General features: G+C 36.1%; 1 protein-coding gene across 1 annotated transcript; it reads right to left on the bottom strand.

Moving 5' to 3' along the window:
* Positions 1–710: 710 nt before the first annotated feature.
* LOC146730897 (uncharacterized) lies at positions 711–14,790 on the bottom strand. Its single transcript, XM_085493904.1, has 3 exons — positions 14,684–14,790; positions 8,403–8,481; positions 711–7,345 (listed from the first exon to the last, which is right to left on the bottom strand). The coding sequence occupies exons 2-3, from the start codon at positions 8,472–8,474 to the stop codon at positions 4,553–4,555; spliced, it is 2,865 nt and encodes a 954-aa protein (XP_085350030.1). The 5' UTR covers positions 8,475–8,481; positions 14,684–14,790; the 3' UTR covers positions 711–4,552.
* Positions 14,791–14,948: the final 158 nt, after the last annotated feature.

The raw sequence follows: 14,948 nt of genomic DNA, 5'->3' as shown, positions 1-14,948 counted from the left end.
AGAATTGTGCGAGCTATTTAGATTTGAACTTCCATGGTAAACTGAAAAACACAAGTGGAGATAATGGCTAATTTGCATAACCATTCACTCAGTAAGAAGTTTGCTAATGCTCATAATTAAAAAGGCTGTAACAGTTCCAAATTTAAATGTATTATCGTTTTGTAAAAAGTTAAATATAGTGCATAATATGGAGATCCCGTCATTACTTTTTTTTCACCATGTTTCTTTTTGATTATTTATGTACAGCCTTGCTAAATCTTGCTAAGCATTCAAAAGAGAGAATGTTTGTACCAGTGTTCTATATTTTAAAATCGTCTTTTGAGTATGTTCCACTATTCACAATGCTGTGACATTTTAACAGTCTATAGCCAAGACTGTTTGAATAATAAAAAGCAAAATTCACTCTCAAGGGCCCACGAACCTGCATCTATACTTTAATTGAGGATATATGTTGAATGAGTTACACCAGGTCATCAAAAAGACCTTGTTTCTGATTCATCATTACCCTGCAATTTTTTTTTTATTTCTAACACATAAAACTAGCCTGACGAGTCGCATGAGTTGCGCCCTCCGCGGTGCTCCAAACCCAACACAGGTCTGATGCCGTCGGCCGGCGAGGGCGTTACTACGTCTACATTTCAGGCTAACATAAAACAAGTCTCACATATAAAGGTCAAGTGGGGGGGGATGATCCAGCAAAAGAACATTCATTGTGTTTATAGCTTTTTTTATTCCATAAATAAGCACCGCACTACCACCTTGTCTGGTTAACATATAGTATTTCTGCAGTGTTTACAAAAACGTAATAGAAACATATCCACTTTCTTTTTCAAATGACAAATAAGCCAAACAGCACAAAAACTGTAGCGCTATATTTGAATTAGCAACATGCACACAACTTGTACAATAATTTTGCATATGAAATAAAAATAAAATATATATTACATCTTTTTCTATAAAAAAAATTACATATCCCTCTGTGGTATACACAATTACATATTTGGAATATGAGCTAATACTTAATTGACCGTCCATTTAACCATTTCATCAAACTGAAAAACACACCTTGATTCCATTTACTCATAGCAACATGCACTAAAAGTGGATATACCAGTTTTTTTGTTGTTCTAGTACTGCATAGTGACAATAGGCACAAAATGGAAGCTCTTTTATATTTTTTCTTAATTCATAACACATTCTGTTTCAACTAATGTGTATTATATTATCATGATGGGTTATATTATCTGTCATTCAAAACTGCAATTTAAAAACAAAATAGTGGTAGTGAAATATTACAGTAGTGTATTCAGGTTAAAAAACAGTAAAATTAATATTAACAGAGACAAATTATCAATAGTTTACAATGAAAGTTTGATTTGAAAAGCATTTGACAAAGATACTCCTCCTATTATACAACGTATCATCCATGAAAAGAAGCATAGAGAAAATTAAATCTATTAGTTCATAATATGCTCAAATCAAATCAAGTCTCCTTGGTTACCACCTGAAATTATAAGTAAGTGTAAAATGGGTAATGTATAAGGTTAAAGTTCAAAGATAACTGCAGCACACAATGAAGGATATTAAAGCGGGGGGGGGATTCGTCACCTGCGCATGCGTCAGATGGCCATAGCGTGTCATTGTTTACAAACAAGCGTTTAGCCATGAGCCTTTGCGTTTTTAGCGTTGCATGGGACTCGATTCCCGCGCGTGCGCAAGTGATGACCCTCCCGCTTTAACGTTATAACATCCTTCGAACAATTCACCTGGACTCTGAGAAGAATAGTTCAAGAATTTCTAATATCAACTTGTGCTGTTAATCATCATCTACCTACACTTGATATCTATATTTGTATTTTAGGTTTATACACATTTAACACCTTGGTTTAAAAATGTGTACTTAACGCCAAATCTGCCCGGTAGCTTTATCAATGACTCGGAGCCCAGTCCCTCTGTCTACAGGGACTGTGCTCGGAGTAACCATGGATGTACAGTACATCAATGGAGTATACCATAACCGATAGTGTAGTCACATGAAACGGGTTTAGTAGCATACTACGCCAAGAATGAAATCTGATAAAACACGTTAAAAGTTATAAATTTACATATTCATATTTGAACTCGCGAAAATTTAATCAGTGTTGCAAGGGTGACATTGAAAATTATATATAGTGTATTCAGGGTTTGCATAAAATTAATAGTGATTTATGAAAAGATTGGATTGATTTTTAATCAAATTAACTGTATTTTTGTAAGCGCACGGTATATACGTGTGGTAAAGGTCATATTATAATGGTCTTACTGGTGGTGAAGTAACAATGGTGTCAAGTAGAATTACTATATGCAAATTGTGTATATAAATTACAATAAATATCTGTAACTCGATCGTCTGGGTCAAACTAAGGTAGTCATACTGGCACGTCGCGTGTGTTGTTCAGTCGGTAACTAACAAATACTGGACGTACGAGAAAAGCAAAAAGAAAAAAAAACTTGTGAGAAATGATTTGAGCTGGCATTTACAAATCAATCATAAAAACCACGACAAGAAGCAACTGGAAAGATTGAGAAACAAAATGGAAATAGGAAATAGAAATGTTACTTTGAATCCGTCCTTGAAAAGCTTAAAGGGCGGTGGTCGTCGCGCCGCGTCCTGTTCGATATGGGACTCATAGCGACGTATACAACGAGTTTAAAATACATTGTTTATTTACATGAAATTCGAACACGCGCTGCGCGACGACCACCGCGCTTTAAGGGTTAGCTACTGGTATAGCTCGGACAACTTTATTAGTTAATTATTAATTTCTTAGCTAGTTTACTCAGGCAATTGTTAGAAATTTGTAGTGAATCTATAGGCTTGTAAAACCTTCTACCATTTGCTTTGAGTATTAACACGAATATACCTCCAAACTAGAAATCAAACTTTAAGAACAATACACATTTCTCCATGGCAACAAGGGGGGCCAGTCATTATTAGAAATACAGTTTAAGGCATACAAGACTGGTTAGATCGTCGGAAGTCAGTCATCAATCTCCTAGGAATATTTGTTTTGACAATGATCGTAAAATGTTGCAGTCAAGATTCATCATACACAATTTTGACTTTTGAAACGGCGATGATATGGTTTCCATGCGACACAAACACAACGCATGAAAAATACATTGTTTATTTACGGAATGACCACTGACAACTCTCTCATTTGTTGATCATATTTCATTAAGAAAGCGCTATAATTTTCTTTTTAATTTTAATCAAATATTTGTTTGTCTTGATATATTTGTTCCATTTACATATTTTATCTCGAGGTGCTCAAGCTATGAACGTCTATTGTATCAGGGTCTAACCAACATACACTGCGAGGTGCAGAGTTCTCTTGGATCGTTGAAAGCAATGAGACAAGCATATGGTTTCTGACACATACAACGTTATGTCAATTGATAGATTAGCTGAATATTTGAAACAAAAACCACCCACAACCCTTTTAGCAGATTGCAAGTAAATACGATATATTTTTATATGTCATAATATCTTTCCGGCACCCCAGTGTAATTCACTACTGTGTTTATCAGGGTGATATTATACACATCAAATAGAGTATTAAATCATTTTCCGTTCACAGCGAGATCCCGCGTTATGCATGAAATCGAACGTAAAAACAAAACAAACAAAGATCACAGCGTCGCCTTCGCGTGCGTCAGATGGCCATAGCGTGTCATTGTTTACAAACAAGCGTCTACCCATGATCCTAGGCGTTTTTAGCGTGAGTTGTTATCATTGCTTGAAACTCAATTCCCGCGCGTGCGCAGGTGACGACCCTCCCGCATTTATAATAAGTAAGTGTATCTCAAGGACACATTCTCCTCTGAAAGCTCCGCATTTGACATTGTACTATAACAAAAGAAATTCAAGTTCAAAATCAAATCATTTTGATTTTCGCAGCAGACGTTCGATCGGCGCATTTCTCGCATTGTGCAAGATCTCGCAGTAAACGGTAAACCGAATAAAGAGGGAAACTACTAAACTTAGATATCATTAACGAATAATTTAATTGATTCGGGGGCAATGATCCAGATTATGATTCCTTTTTAGATTACTAGTATTACTGAACGTCTTGGTTATTAAGTCATTACAATACATTCCCCAAATGTGTGCTCAGCACACTAAAACTTGTTCTAATAAAACATTGTGCGAGCTTATTTCACTGAACGTGACAGACCATTACAATGGAAGTATCATCATTGCAAATACATTAATTCTATTGTGGGGTTCACCGACAAAAGTCGTGAAATTCAAAAAAATCAGCGCAGAAAATAAATCAGACAAAAAAATCTTAAATGGATAATGACAAAAAATCCCAAACAAATTATACACCCTGGAAATAAAAACTAAACTAAACAAGATAGAACTAAGTGAAGGAAAAACAATATTGTGTTACCATCTCCTCTCATCTCAACAAGTTTACCACCAACTTCAATATAACAACACTAACACAAGTTGCATAACCAGATCGTTCTCGATTATTTTCTAACTCTGTGTACTGATTGTAATTAGTTAGTTTGGCATAGCCTGCTGTTCTGAAAGATTTTGCCTGCTTTGCATATTGTTACTGGAACAGTATTCTTTCATTCTATGAACACCGAGTTCATAAGGACTACGGCATTGCTTGCCACATGTAGGGCACTTACACGACTCAATAATGTGCTGCATACGGTGATCCATCAACATCTGTGCGTCGGGGAACCTCCGGTTGCAATTGGTGCAGTGGTAACTTGCCTTTTCCTGGGCGTGTGTTTTGCGATGATTCTTGAGCGTTGAAGACTGGGTGAAGCCTTTTCCACAGACCTCACACTTGTAAGGCCGCTCACCACTGTGAATGCGAAAATGTTCTTTTAAGTGATGGCCGAGTGGGAATGCTTTAAAACAGACTAGACATTGATGGCGTCTCACCTTGGTACCGCTATGCATGAGGCGTAAATGCCGTTTGAAGTTACTCTGGTTGCTGAAACTACGCCTGCATAAGTGACACATATGTTGGTCAGAAGTTCCTAATCCATGACATACCTTTTGATGTTCATGGAATGTGGCTGCAGATGACAAGAATGTATCGCATACTTTACAGTGGAAACAATTTAGATAATCATTTCTTGTCTGGCTCATCACCATTGTTCCTTCTCTTGCTGCTATATGGAGTGGGTATAGGCCAGGCTGCGAGTATTGCTGAACGTGATTTGGTGAGTCACTATCTGTTCCACTTCCACCAGACATCTCACTACTGCCTGCATACCCTGTCCCACTAGAACGATTGTCATCAGTATTCTCGTCAGCTATACAAGATGATGCTTTGTTAACTTGTTCATCTGGCACCTCCAATTTCACCTTGATATGTTCAAATGGCTGATTACTATCATGACCTTTCGTAGCAGAAAGGAGATCGTCTGCCTCGCTACCTATGGGCGATAAACGTGTCGAATCAGCGTCATCTGAGGCACTCTGCTGTTCATTTCCCTGCTGTAGCATGGTGTTTCCGTCATTGCTTTCGACCCTTGTTTTTTTATATTTATTCCCAAGTTCTCTGTCTTCGTCAAACCAGTCTTTAGACCTGCAGTGGATGAGAGGTGGTGGATACCTGCTCACTCTTGTTGGACTGTTATTTTCAAATGAGTCAGTGTTGCCATCTGGTCCAAATTTACTAGTGTGTTGCAACATGACTGCATCCATTGAAAATTGTGTACTTTGGACGTTAACAAATGGTTTGGAAGCTTTTGGTAATTCTGTTGTCGGCATATTCAAATGATGAACAGGGAGCATTCTTGGATGAAAAGGCTGGTTTCTAACAACATCATCCGCATGTGGCACTCCATTGTACCCCTCCATTGCCTTTACAACTCCGGGCGATGGGTTCTTAGCTAAGGAGGAGTTTGAATGGTTTGGGTGAATCCCTTCAATATCTAAGCCATCAATAGATCTTGGAGAGGAAGAAGATGAAAAGTGCCTCTGTGAAATGTTCTGTTGGCTCATATCCGTTGCATTTTGGTATAAATCATTAGTATCAACATTTAAAGCATCTTTTGTGAAATGCCTCTTTTGGTGAGTTTTTAATGTTGATGACTGCTTAAACTTCTGTCCACATACTTTGCACTGGTATGGGCGCTCCCCACTATGAATACGGAAATGTTCTTTCAAATGGTGTGATAGTGGAAATGCTTTCAGGCAAACTGGACACTGGTGCCTTCTTTCACCAGAACCACTATGTACAAGGCGTTCATGACGTTTGAAATTACTTGGATGACTGAACTCTTTTCCACATTGTTTACATATGTATGGTTTTTCACCTGTATGTGTCTTCATGTGTTCCTTCAACACGGACAGCTGAGTAAATGCTTTCCCACAAATGCCACACTGATAACGTCTCTTTGATTTTGAAGCAATTTTATAATACGGAATCTCGGCAGGTAAGCTTTCATTGGGAGAACTGGTTTCTAAAGCCTCTGTGGAGATGCCACTATCAGAACTAGATGCAGCATCTTGCTGAATATTGATGAATCCTATTTCATCTGTTTGATCTCTTGCTGAAAAATTTATCGGTTCTCTTTGTTCTGTGTTGCTTTCTCTCCTTTGGTTTGTTGCATGATTATAAACATACTCTCTGTATCCTTCTTGTTGTTCGTTTGGGGTAAATGCTTGGCTTCTTTGATTGTCAAATTTGTTTTGCTCACTAATTTCAGCATTGTTTGTTTGTTCCGAGTTTCTATCCAAGCTGTAAACTTCATTTATCATTATACTTTCATGCGATTGTACAATATCAGTATTATCAGACGTTTCTTTATTTTCCATTTTCAGTGCTGTTTCTTTTTTCCTCATCACTTTTTGACGTTCCTCTTCCTCTTGCTCAAGGAGTACTCTTTTTATCATCACCTGCGAAAATTTCTTCCCCAATGAAGCAACACTAATCTTCGGCACAAATGTGCCTGTTTTGTCCATACTGGTATTTTTCTCATCAGTATTGAGATGATTTGTATGTTTATTGTTATTCATTTCATTTTCATTATGCTTGTCAACCATTTCAGGTGTAACTTCAGGATTCGTTGTGCTGTTTGGGATTTCATCAGAAGATATCTCATTCGTGGATGTATACACAGATTTGTCATTTGAATTGGAATTAACTACTGGAGTCTTTAGTAACCCTGTCTCACCCGATACTTCTTTCTCCTGCCCATTTGGCAGGAACTGTCCATTCAGGAATCGTTTGACCTGTTCTTGGTTGCCATAGAACTGTACTCCATCATTTTTGTCTTCAATGTGAAGGAAGATTTGGCATCCAGTTAGAAGTGATAGACCATGGCACTGTAAGACAAAGGAACATTCTCAGGTTGTAATGTTGAATGGTTATCTATAGTCACTGAAATGTAAAGGTCGGGGCTAAGGGTTATTCATCAAAGGAAACTATCACCACCTTCTCACCATTTAGGTGAGGTAAATACCACTAAAGACAAAACGAAAGTAAATATTCGATTATAAATTTGTAGGATTGTAGTGACCATAATCGTACTGTATCTGACCATCATTGTCACTTGTTGCCAATTTTGAACACAAATGCACATTGAATGGCCAGTACATAGCTAATGGCAAGTGCAATCTGAAGGCTTGAATTAACTGAAGTATGTGGACACGTGCCACTGGGTAAGTGATCTACTGTATAATAGTGTATTCATTTGAATCAATAATTATTTATTAAAAGTCACATTTACATGTAAACATAGTAGCATAGTGGTTGTCGCATCAGACTCATGATCGGTAGACCCAAGTTCAAATCCTACCTTAGGCTGAACATCAAAGGGTAACCCCTACCCTGGGTGACGCCAGGATAGCGCATTACAAATTGCCATTTGATAGAGAGATAACCGCACAGCCCTGTTGTTTTATTATAAACTGGTATATTTATTATGATCGATTTACATCCTTCTTAGCCTTTTAAATTTTTTTTTAATTATAACAGAATGGTTATTCAGCGTGTATCCAACTTGAATTGGGCTCAAATTGCCTTAAAGGGCGGTAGTCGTCGGGCCGCGCATGCGTGAGATATATGGGTCTCATATACACAAAAATGGCGTCTTTGATTGTTGAGCAGATGAACGAGTACAAATTGATACGTTACCAAGCTTTAATTAGGTATTTTGTGGCTGATTGGAAGGTGTCAAAGGAGTCTCTGGCAGTAATTAGTGCAAGTCGCGCCCAGGTCAAAACTCATACTTGAGATTTCCATTAGAAAAGCACATTGGATTGTGGGAAAATCAATGTTTATCAACACAGCGCGACGACTGCCACCATTTGAGTTGTATCAGGGTTTTCGAAAAGCAACGCGTAATATTTAAAAAACATCAAATAATTGACAGACACAGACCTTTTGGAAGAGCGCCCTCTTTAGTTCTCTTGTGGCAATTGATTCTTGATCTGATATGTTTATTCTCTCCATTATAGTCCTGTAAAATAACAAATATATAAATTATATTGAATATACATTGTAAACAATTTGTACGTGCCACGTCCTAATTCACGTGCAACAAAACACTTAAATGTGTTGCGAAAACGTGATGTTACTTTGTTGGCAGCCTTGTTTTGCTTAATTTATTTTCACGGAAAATACCCAATCTTTCGATTATATTGATGCACCAAATGAAATATACATGCTGATATCAACAAAAGAATGTTCGTTCCAACAATAAATAATACCTAGCTGATTCAAAGCTATTTATATGTATACAGCCAGTGGATCGTGACAAGGGTCTTAAATCGCTTGTGGATATGGTGAATTGGGATTGGGTGTCACTACAAAACACACAGGAAAACATATTTATTTTATATTTCGTTATCATGTAGTTCTCAATGACGTTCTGGAAAATTAGTCGTAGTCGAACGCCCTCAACGTTTAGAGATACTCACAATAATTATTACACTGGGAAATGTTGTGTATATCTCAGAAAATTCTTGTGTAAATAAATGAATCTGTCACGGTTCTATGTGTAAATATATAAGTGTGTCACGGATCTATGTGTAAATATATAAGTGTGACACAGATCTATGTGTAAATATATAATTTACTTATATATAACACAAGAAAGTGTTATCATCTTTGTTTCAGTTTAGAAGGCCGGCATTGAACACAATAGCGTAACCGTTGATACATTGCTATTTGTGGCGATATTTGCACAGAAAGCTCTGCTTTGTTTTGCTCACATATGTGTACGTGCAGTCTACTGTAGTTTTCTCAAACATATCAACAATGTTTTCAACTTCAAAAGTGTAGTAACAGTCGGCAAATTCACGAATTCTTGAATATAGACCAATTTTAGCTCGCCTACACATTGTCAACGCTAATCATTCAAAAGAAACACAGAAAATAACAGAAGTCACTGCCACAAGAGACTTCGTAGCTATATCAGGACATCTGTTACAATCATGATATAATTGTATGAAAATACAAAATTAGAAATATTGTCATTTGTTTAGTTAAAGGGCGATAGTCGTCGTGCCGCGTCCTGTTCTATATGGGACCCATAGCGACGTATACAACGCGTGTAAAATACATTGTTTATTTACATGAAATTCGAACACGCGCTGCGCGACGACCACCGCGCTTTAAAATTGACAAACAACTATAAGTAGCTACTGGGGCACATTATTCGATATAGTAAAGAAAAATAATTGATTTCACCCCTTTAACAAAATCATAAATATTGTTTACATCAAGCTGGCGCACTGGGTCCGGTAAAACACTAAATCGTTAATACCGGCAATGACCTTGATTATGGTTCAGCAGCCATTGTTGTTTAATATATTCAAAACAAAACATGTCACTACTATGTACTGTGGTTAAAATGTTACATTTTTATTTGCACTTAATTAGCATATATCTATACTCAATATATGAAAAAAAGTAAGAAAAAAATGATGATTTACATATACAATCAGAATGTGTTTTTTTAATTATATTATAATTACATTTACTTTATCAATTTTTAAACTTGAAAATTGGAGTGTTTGCCTACTAAAGGTTTCTTGGGTAAAGATCCACATATCACAGTAACAGAATGGCGACCAGTATGTATAAAGATACTATAACCACCACCCCTCAGCGTACGTTTTTGTATTCACTGTGTGTGTTAGCCTGACGAGGTCGAGTGAGTTGCGCCCTCCGCGGTGTTCCAAAATCAACACACGCCGTTAGTGGGGTCTGATGCGAAATCCAACGACACGTGGCACTTCGCCAAAACAGATGTTCAGACATAATTCATGGGTCACGTATGAATACATTGCATATCTGAGAACGTGTGTGGACAAGAAATTCAGGCGTGGCGCCAGCGTTTGTAACACCGTCGTTTAGGGGTTGTATCTTATACCAAACGCCGTTATCACACCGCTAAGCGCCCTCTATCACCGACTTACTAGTATTCATTTTCATCGTGTATTTGAATTGAATTTGAATTTCTACCGTTAATTTTTTTATAATTACATACAAATAAAATTGCTCTAGCTGCACCGGTGTTGGTCTTACTAGTAACAGTGGCTGATACAGCTTGATGTTATTAGATGTTACCCATGTGAAATTAGGGCGAGGGGCTGGATAAATTAGGCTTTCTGCAAATTTGTTGTTCACAACAATAAAATATGACATTTTTTATCTGATCTGGACTGACACGGCGAACCAGTCTATTTTTCGCACAGGGAGAACACGGCTTTCTTGTACTCATTTTTTATTTTATTTTTAATCTATTTTTTTTTTCATTTTATATATAATACAATTAAATCACAATTTAATTAAATTCAACTTGATTAATTTGCGATTCCATATAGAAATGCAATTAAATCACAATTTAATTAAACTCAACTTGATTAATTTGCGATTCCATATAGAAATGCAATTAAATTACAGTTTAATTAAACTGTGTCTAGTTGTAATAACTTAAACTTAAATTTATTTGTATTCGTAAAATCTCAATTCAAATTCGTAAAACCTCTTTTGCGTAATTGGAAAATTATTAATGAAGTCAAGAAATACGTGCATTGGTATTAGAATTAGGATAAAGAGATGGGTAGGTAAGTACAAATGATTTTGTATTTTATGAAATCAACTGAAGTTTTTATGAATATAAATATGTCATTAGAAATGTTATGTTCTCGCGCATAAATATTGACTATTGTGGCACTCTTTTTTTTTCTCTACATAATTATTAGGGATTGCGAGAACAACTATTGTGAAAGTTTTGGAAATGTGGCACCAACAATCTGTGTCCAACGTATGACCTATGATTGTACTAAGTAAAACACCACGTGACCTGCAATAACAAACAAATATTGCTATAAATAGTAATATTATCAGAATTAATAAATAATGCAATAGTATATGACATTTGGCACAGTAACAACAAGTCTGGTGATTAGGAATATATAGACTAACCTATTTTTTTAAAACAACGTTTCGTTCCGGTTTGTAAGATGTCGGACACAAGCCAGCGCCCTTTAGCGCCCTATAGCGCCCTTTTTAACCCAGCACTTACAAACATCTAAATCAATCAAATACAAACAGACATTTTTAGAACTATTTTTATAAAAAATCCATGTTATTGAATATTTTATAATAAATTAATATTAATCTGCTGAAGTTCTTAATAATTTGTTATTACCAATTTAATAACTACATGTTAAGTTTTCACTGTAACAACATTTAAACTATCATGAGACGTTTTTACCAACCGAGGCTAAATGACTAAAATATATCAATTTTTACGACTCATTTTTTGTGCGAATATAGTTAAGTGACCATAAAATTTTGAAAACGCGGTATTTCGTGAAAGTGTTGTTTTGCCGCGTTCTGATTCTCATTGTTTCGCGTGGTTCTGTACGAGCTTTAGAAAACATCTATCACAAAATATACCGACACTGAGTCAGTGGCGCACAAATTCGATAGATTAAGCCACTATTTTTACTCATGCACACTAGCTACTTCGACCTGATCCGCCATGATGAGCACGGTTGAAAAAAACACAGATAAGAACAATGGCAAAAACACGTACAACCACATGCCGATCACATTCTCGTATATTAAACATGAATACGTTTAATTTTAAATATAAATACGTCACCACGTAAGAGAGTAATTCATATGGGAGGTGGCTAATCATGACTATATTGAATATATGAAGGTCAATATTTCACATGCGGGAAATAATCTGTTAATAAATAAATAAAATAAATAAATTATTGGTGAGAGGGAGTGTGCTAGGCTCCGACATGAAAACATGTTGAGATGCACTGTACTGTTTCGGCATACAAAAATATTGTACTTATTCATCGGATTGTTAAAAAACAAGCAGCCTCACAGCCGATGTTAGCAGTGCACGTTTCAAATAAAGAACTGAAGATATTAGGAAATGAACAAATCTGAGAGGTCTAACTGTGGCACCTATATGTATAGTATCAAAGCAATCACATTTGTGGATTTTAACAAGAAGCAAATTTCACTTTTTCCTAAAAATGAGAAAAATATTCATCATAGATAGAGAATTAAATATATCACCAGGAAATGAACAAATCTGAGAGGTCTATCTGAGGGTACCTACATGTACACATGTATAATTAGAGAATTGAAGATATCATCACGAAATGAACAAATCTGAGAGTGCTCTGTAGTCCCTATTGTGTAATACCAAAGCAATCAGACTTGCGGTTTTTAATAAGAAGTCAAAAAGTTACTAAAAGTAACAAAAATATTCATCAAAATTAGGGAATTGAAGATATGACGAAATGAACAAATCTGAGAGAGGTCTGCCCAAGGTACATATACAAAGCATACAGAATTTTAGTTCTTCAAGAAGTCGAAAAGGTAAAAAGTTGACACGAACTGACGACGACGGACGACGGACGACGACGACGGACGCCGATGGACAATCACTCGTCTGATAAGCTCCTCTCGAAAAGGTCGACAGAGGAGCTAAACAAGCCCATTGATATTCAAGTCTTCGGCTTTTAACACACAGAATTTGAAAACATTTTTTATTTTTTAATTCAGGGTTGATGGCCGCTGGCTTCTTGTTTCCGTGATGACGGCGTGAGTCCAATTCGTGAGTATGATATTAAAATGTGCATTAAAGGAAATACAGAATAATTCTGCCTGGATTACTCAAATAAAAAAATTGTTTGAAGAAAAAAACTTGTCTAAAATAAAAGAAACTTACAAGATCAACAATATTAATCAACTAACCAATGTTGTAAAACAAAGCTAACAAACGAATTCAATTAAAGATGAAATGCATTTCATCTTAGATTGCAATTTCTAAGAAGTAGAGAAAAAAAATGTCTTGAAATATTTTAAAATAAAAATTAATGAGTTGTCCAGAACGGAAAGCTTTGTGAAAAGGAAATAATATGGCTTTATCATATTATTTAAAAAATACAATTTTCTAAAGTTGAGTATGTAACTGTGGTCTGGGAGAACCTTGCTGCTGTTTAATCAATTTTTCAGAGATTTTCTATTTTTATTTTTTTTTTTTTTTTTTTTTTTGAATTTCAGTGTATTTTAATTTTAGTGTGTCTTATTTTATTTGTCTTTTGTAATTATTTTTTTACCTTACTAAACCCACAGATGGTTAAGTTGCGTAATAAAGTCACTATTGTCAATAGCACATATTCCATTACGTCCATAATAATAATACAAATGCCTTTGATCCATACGACCAGTCACTGTACATAATAACACGCAGTCGATATATAAGTACACGTACGTTTAAATCTCAGTGTTCCTTGCAAAAAGCCACCCCCCTAAAATCGGATGGCCGACCCCTTAAGCACAGTAGCATGTTGTTCAGATAAAGCATCGTCACGATCACGTACGGATCAGAAAACGCAAGCATTCATCGCGATAATGATTGTCACAACTAAATCATGCACACGCGTGTATTCTATGTCGGCATCCCTATTACTATTATAATACGAAAGCGTTGAACCTCACTCTCTTGTGTACTCGGATAGGTCAGGGTCAGACAGCACAGTACGGTAAACACGTAGTGTAAAACGCGGCCAACCTTCAATGTAATTTGCATATGACGGCACACATACATATATCAGCAACATTGTCATGAATGTACGTGTGCACACTCTATCGATTGAAGTCGATGTGACCCACAATCACACGGCCATAACTCTCATAACTACGCGCAATTCAAGTTCAATTGTAAACAAAATGAATACAATGTTATTATTGGTCAGATATTATGGCCAGCAAGTGAAATAATCGTCATTCGAACGTGGCTGAGTTATAAAGCCACGTACTAACGTAGTCAGTCCGTTTAGTGATTTAAACAGTTTAGAAATTAATCTTATATTATTTTTAGGATTCTAAATTGAAACCGGTATTTTGAAAGGGAAAATACATCAACGGTCCGTGGAATTTGATTTTAGCCAGACTCACGTTTCAACGACGATTATGCACGTATAGTGAAACTGTCTACGATTATATCGAACACTTCACACTCGGCCCCAAGTGTGACACCATTACCTACAAAATAAATCTAAACCGTTTATGTTGATTACTGATCAAATTGCGTCAAACGGAAAAACCGTACAAAATACGATAATTCCCATCATCCAGTCTACAAGACAACGTGTATACGATAAATATGTACTCACCGTTTAAACGAAGAGAACTCTATTGTGAATCATATCTCTCTGCTTGGTAAACTACAATATAGATCTAGAACACGCCCTCCAGCTTACTGGTTATTTTCTAATATATAAGTAAGCACCGCTGACTTAGAGGGTCGTTCAATGCAAAATATCGCGCCAGTCACGTTTTTTAGTATCAAACGGAAGTCGCAGTGTATTATATTCAGGTAGCGTTCGTTTTAAACATTTATTTTTTTACGGTTGAATAACGAGACATTTAAACATGATA

The sequence above is a fragment of the Saccoglossus kowalevskii genome, chromosome 19 (genome assembly GCF_978046115.1).
Source record: "Saccoglossus kowalevskii chromosome 19, keSacKowa6.1, whole genome shotgun sequence".
Classification (NCBI taxonomy): domain Eukaryota; kingdom Metazoa; phylum Hemichordata; class Enteropneusta; family Harrimaniidae; genus Saccoglossus; species Saccoglossus kowalevskii.
The sequence above is the reverse complement of the archived record's forward strand: the minus strand, read 5'-3'. Positions and strand labels throughout refer to the sequence as shown.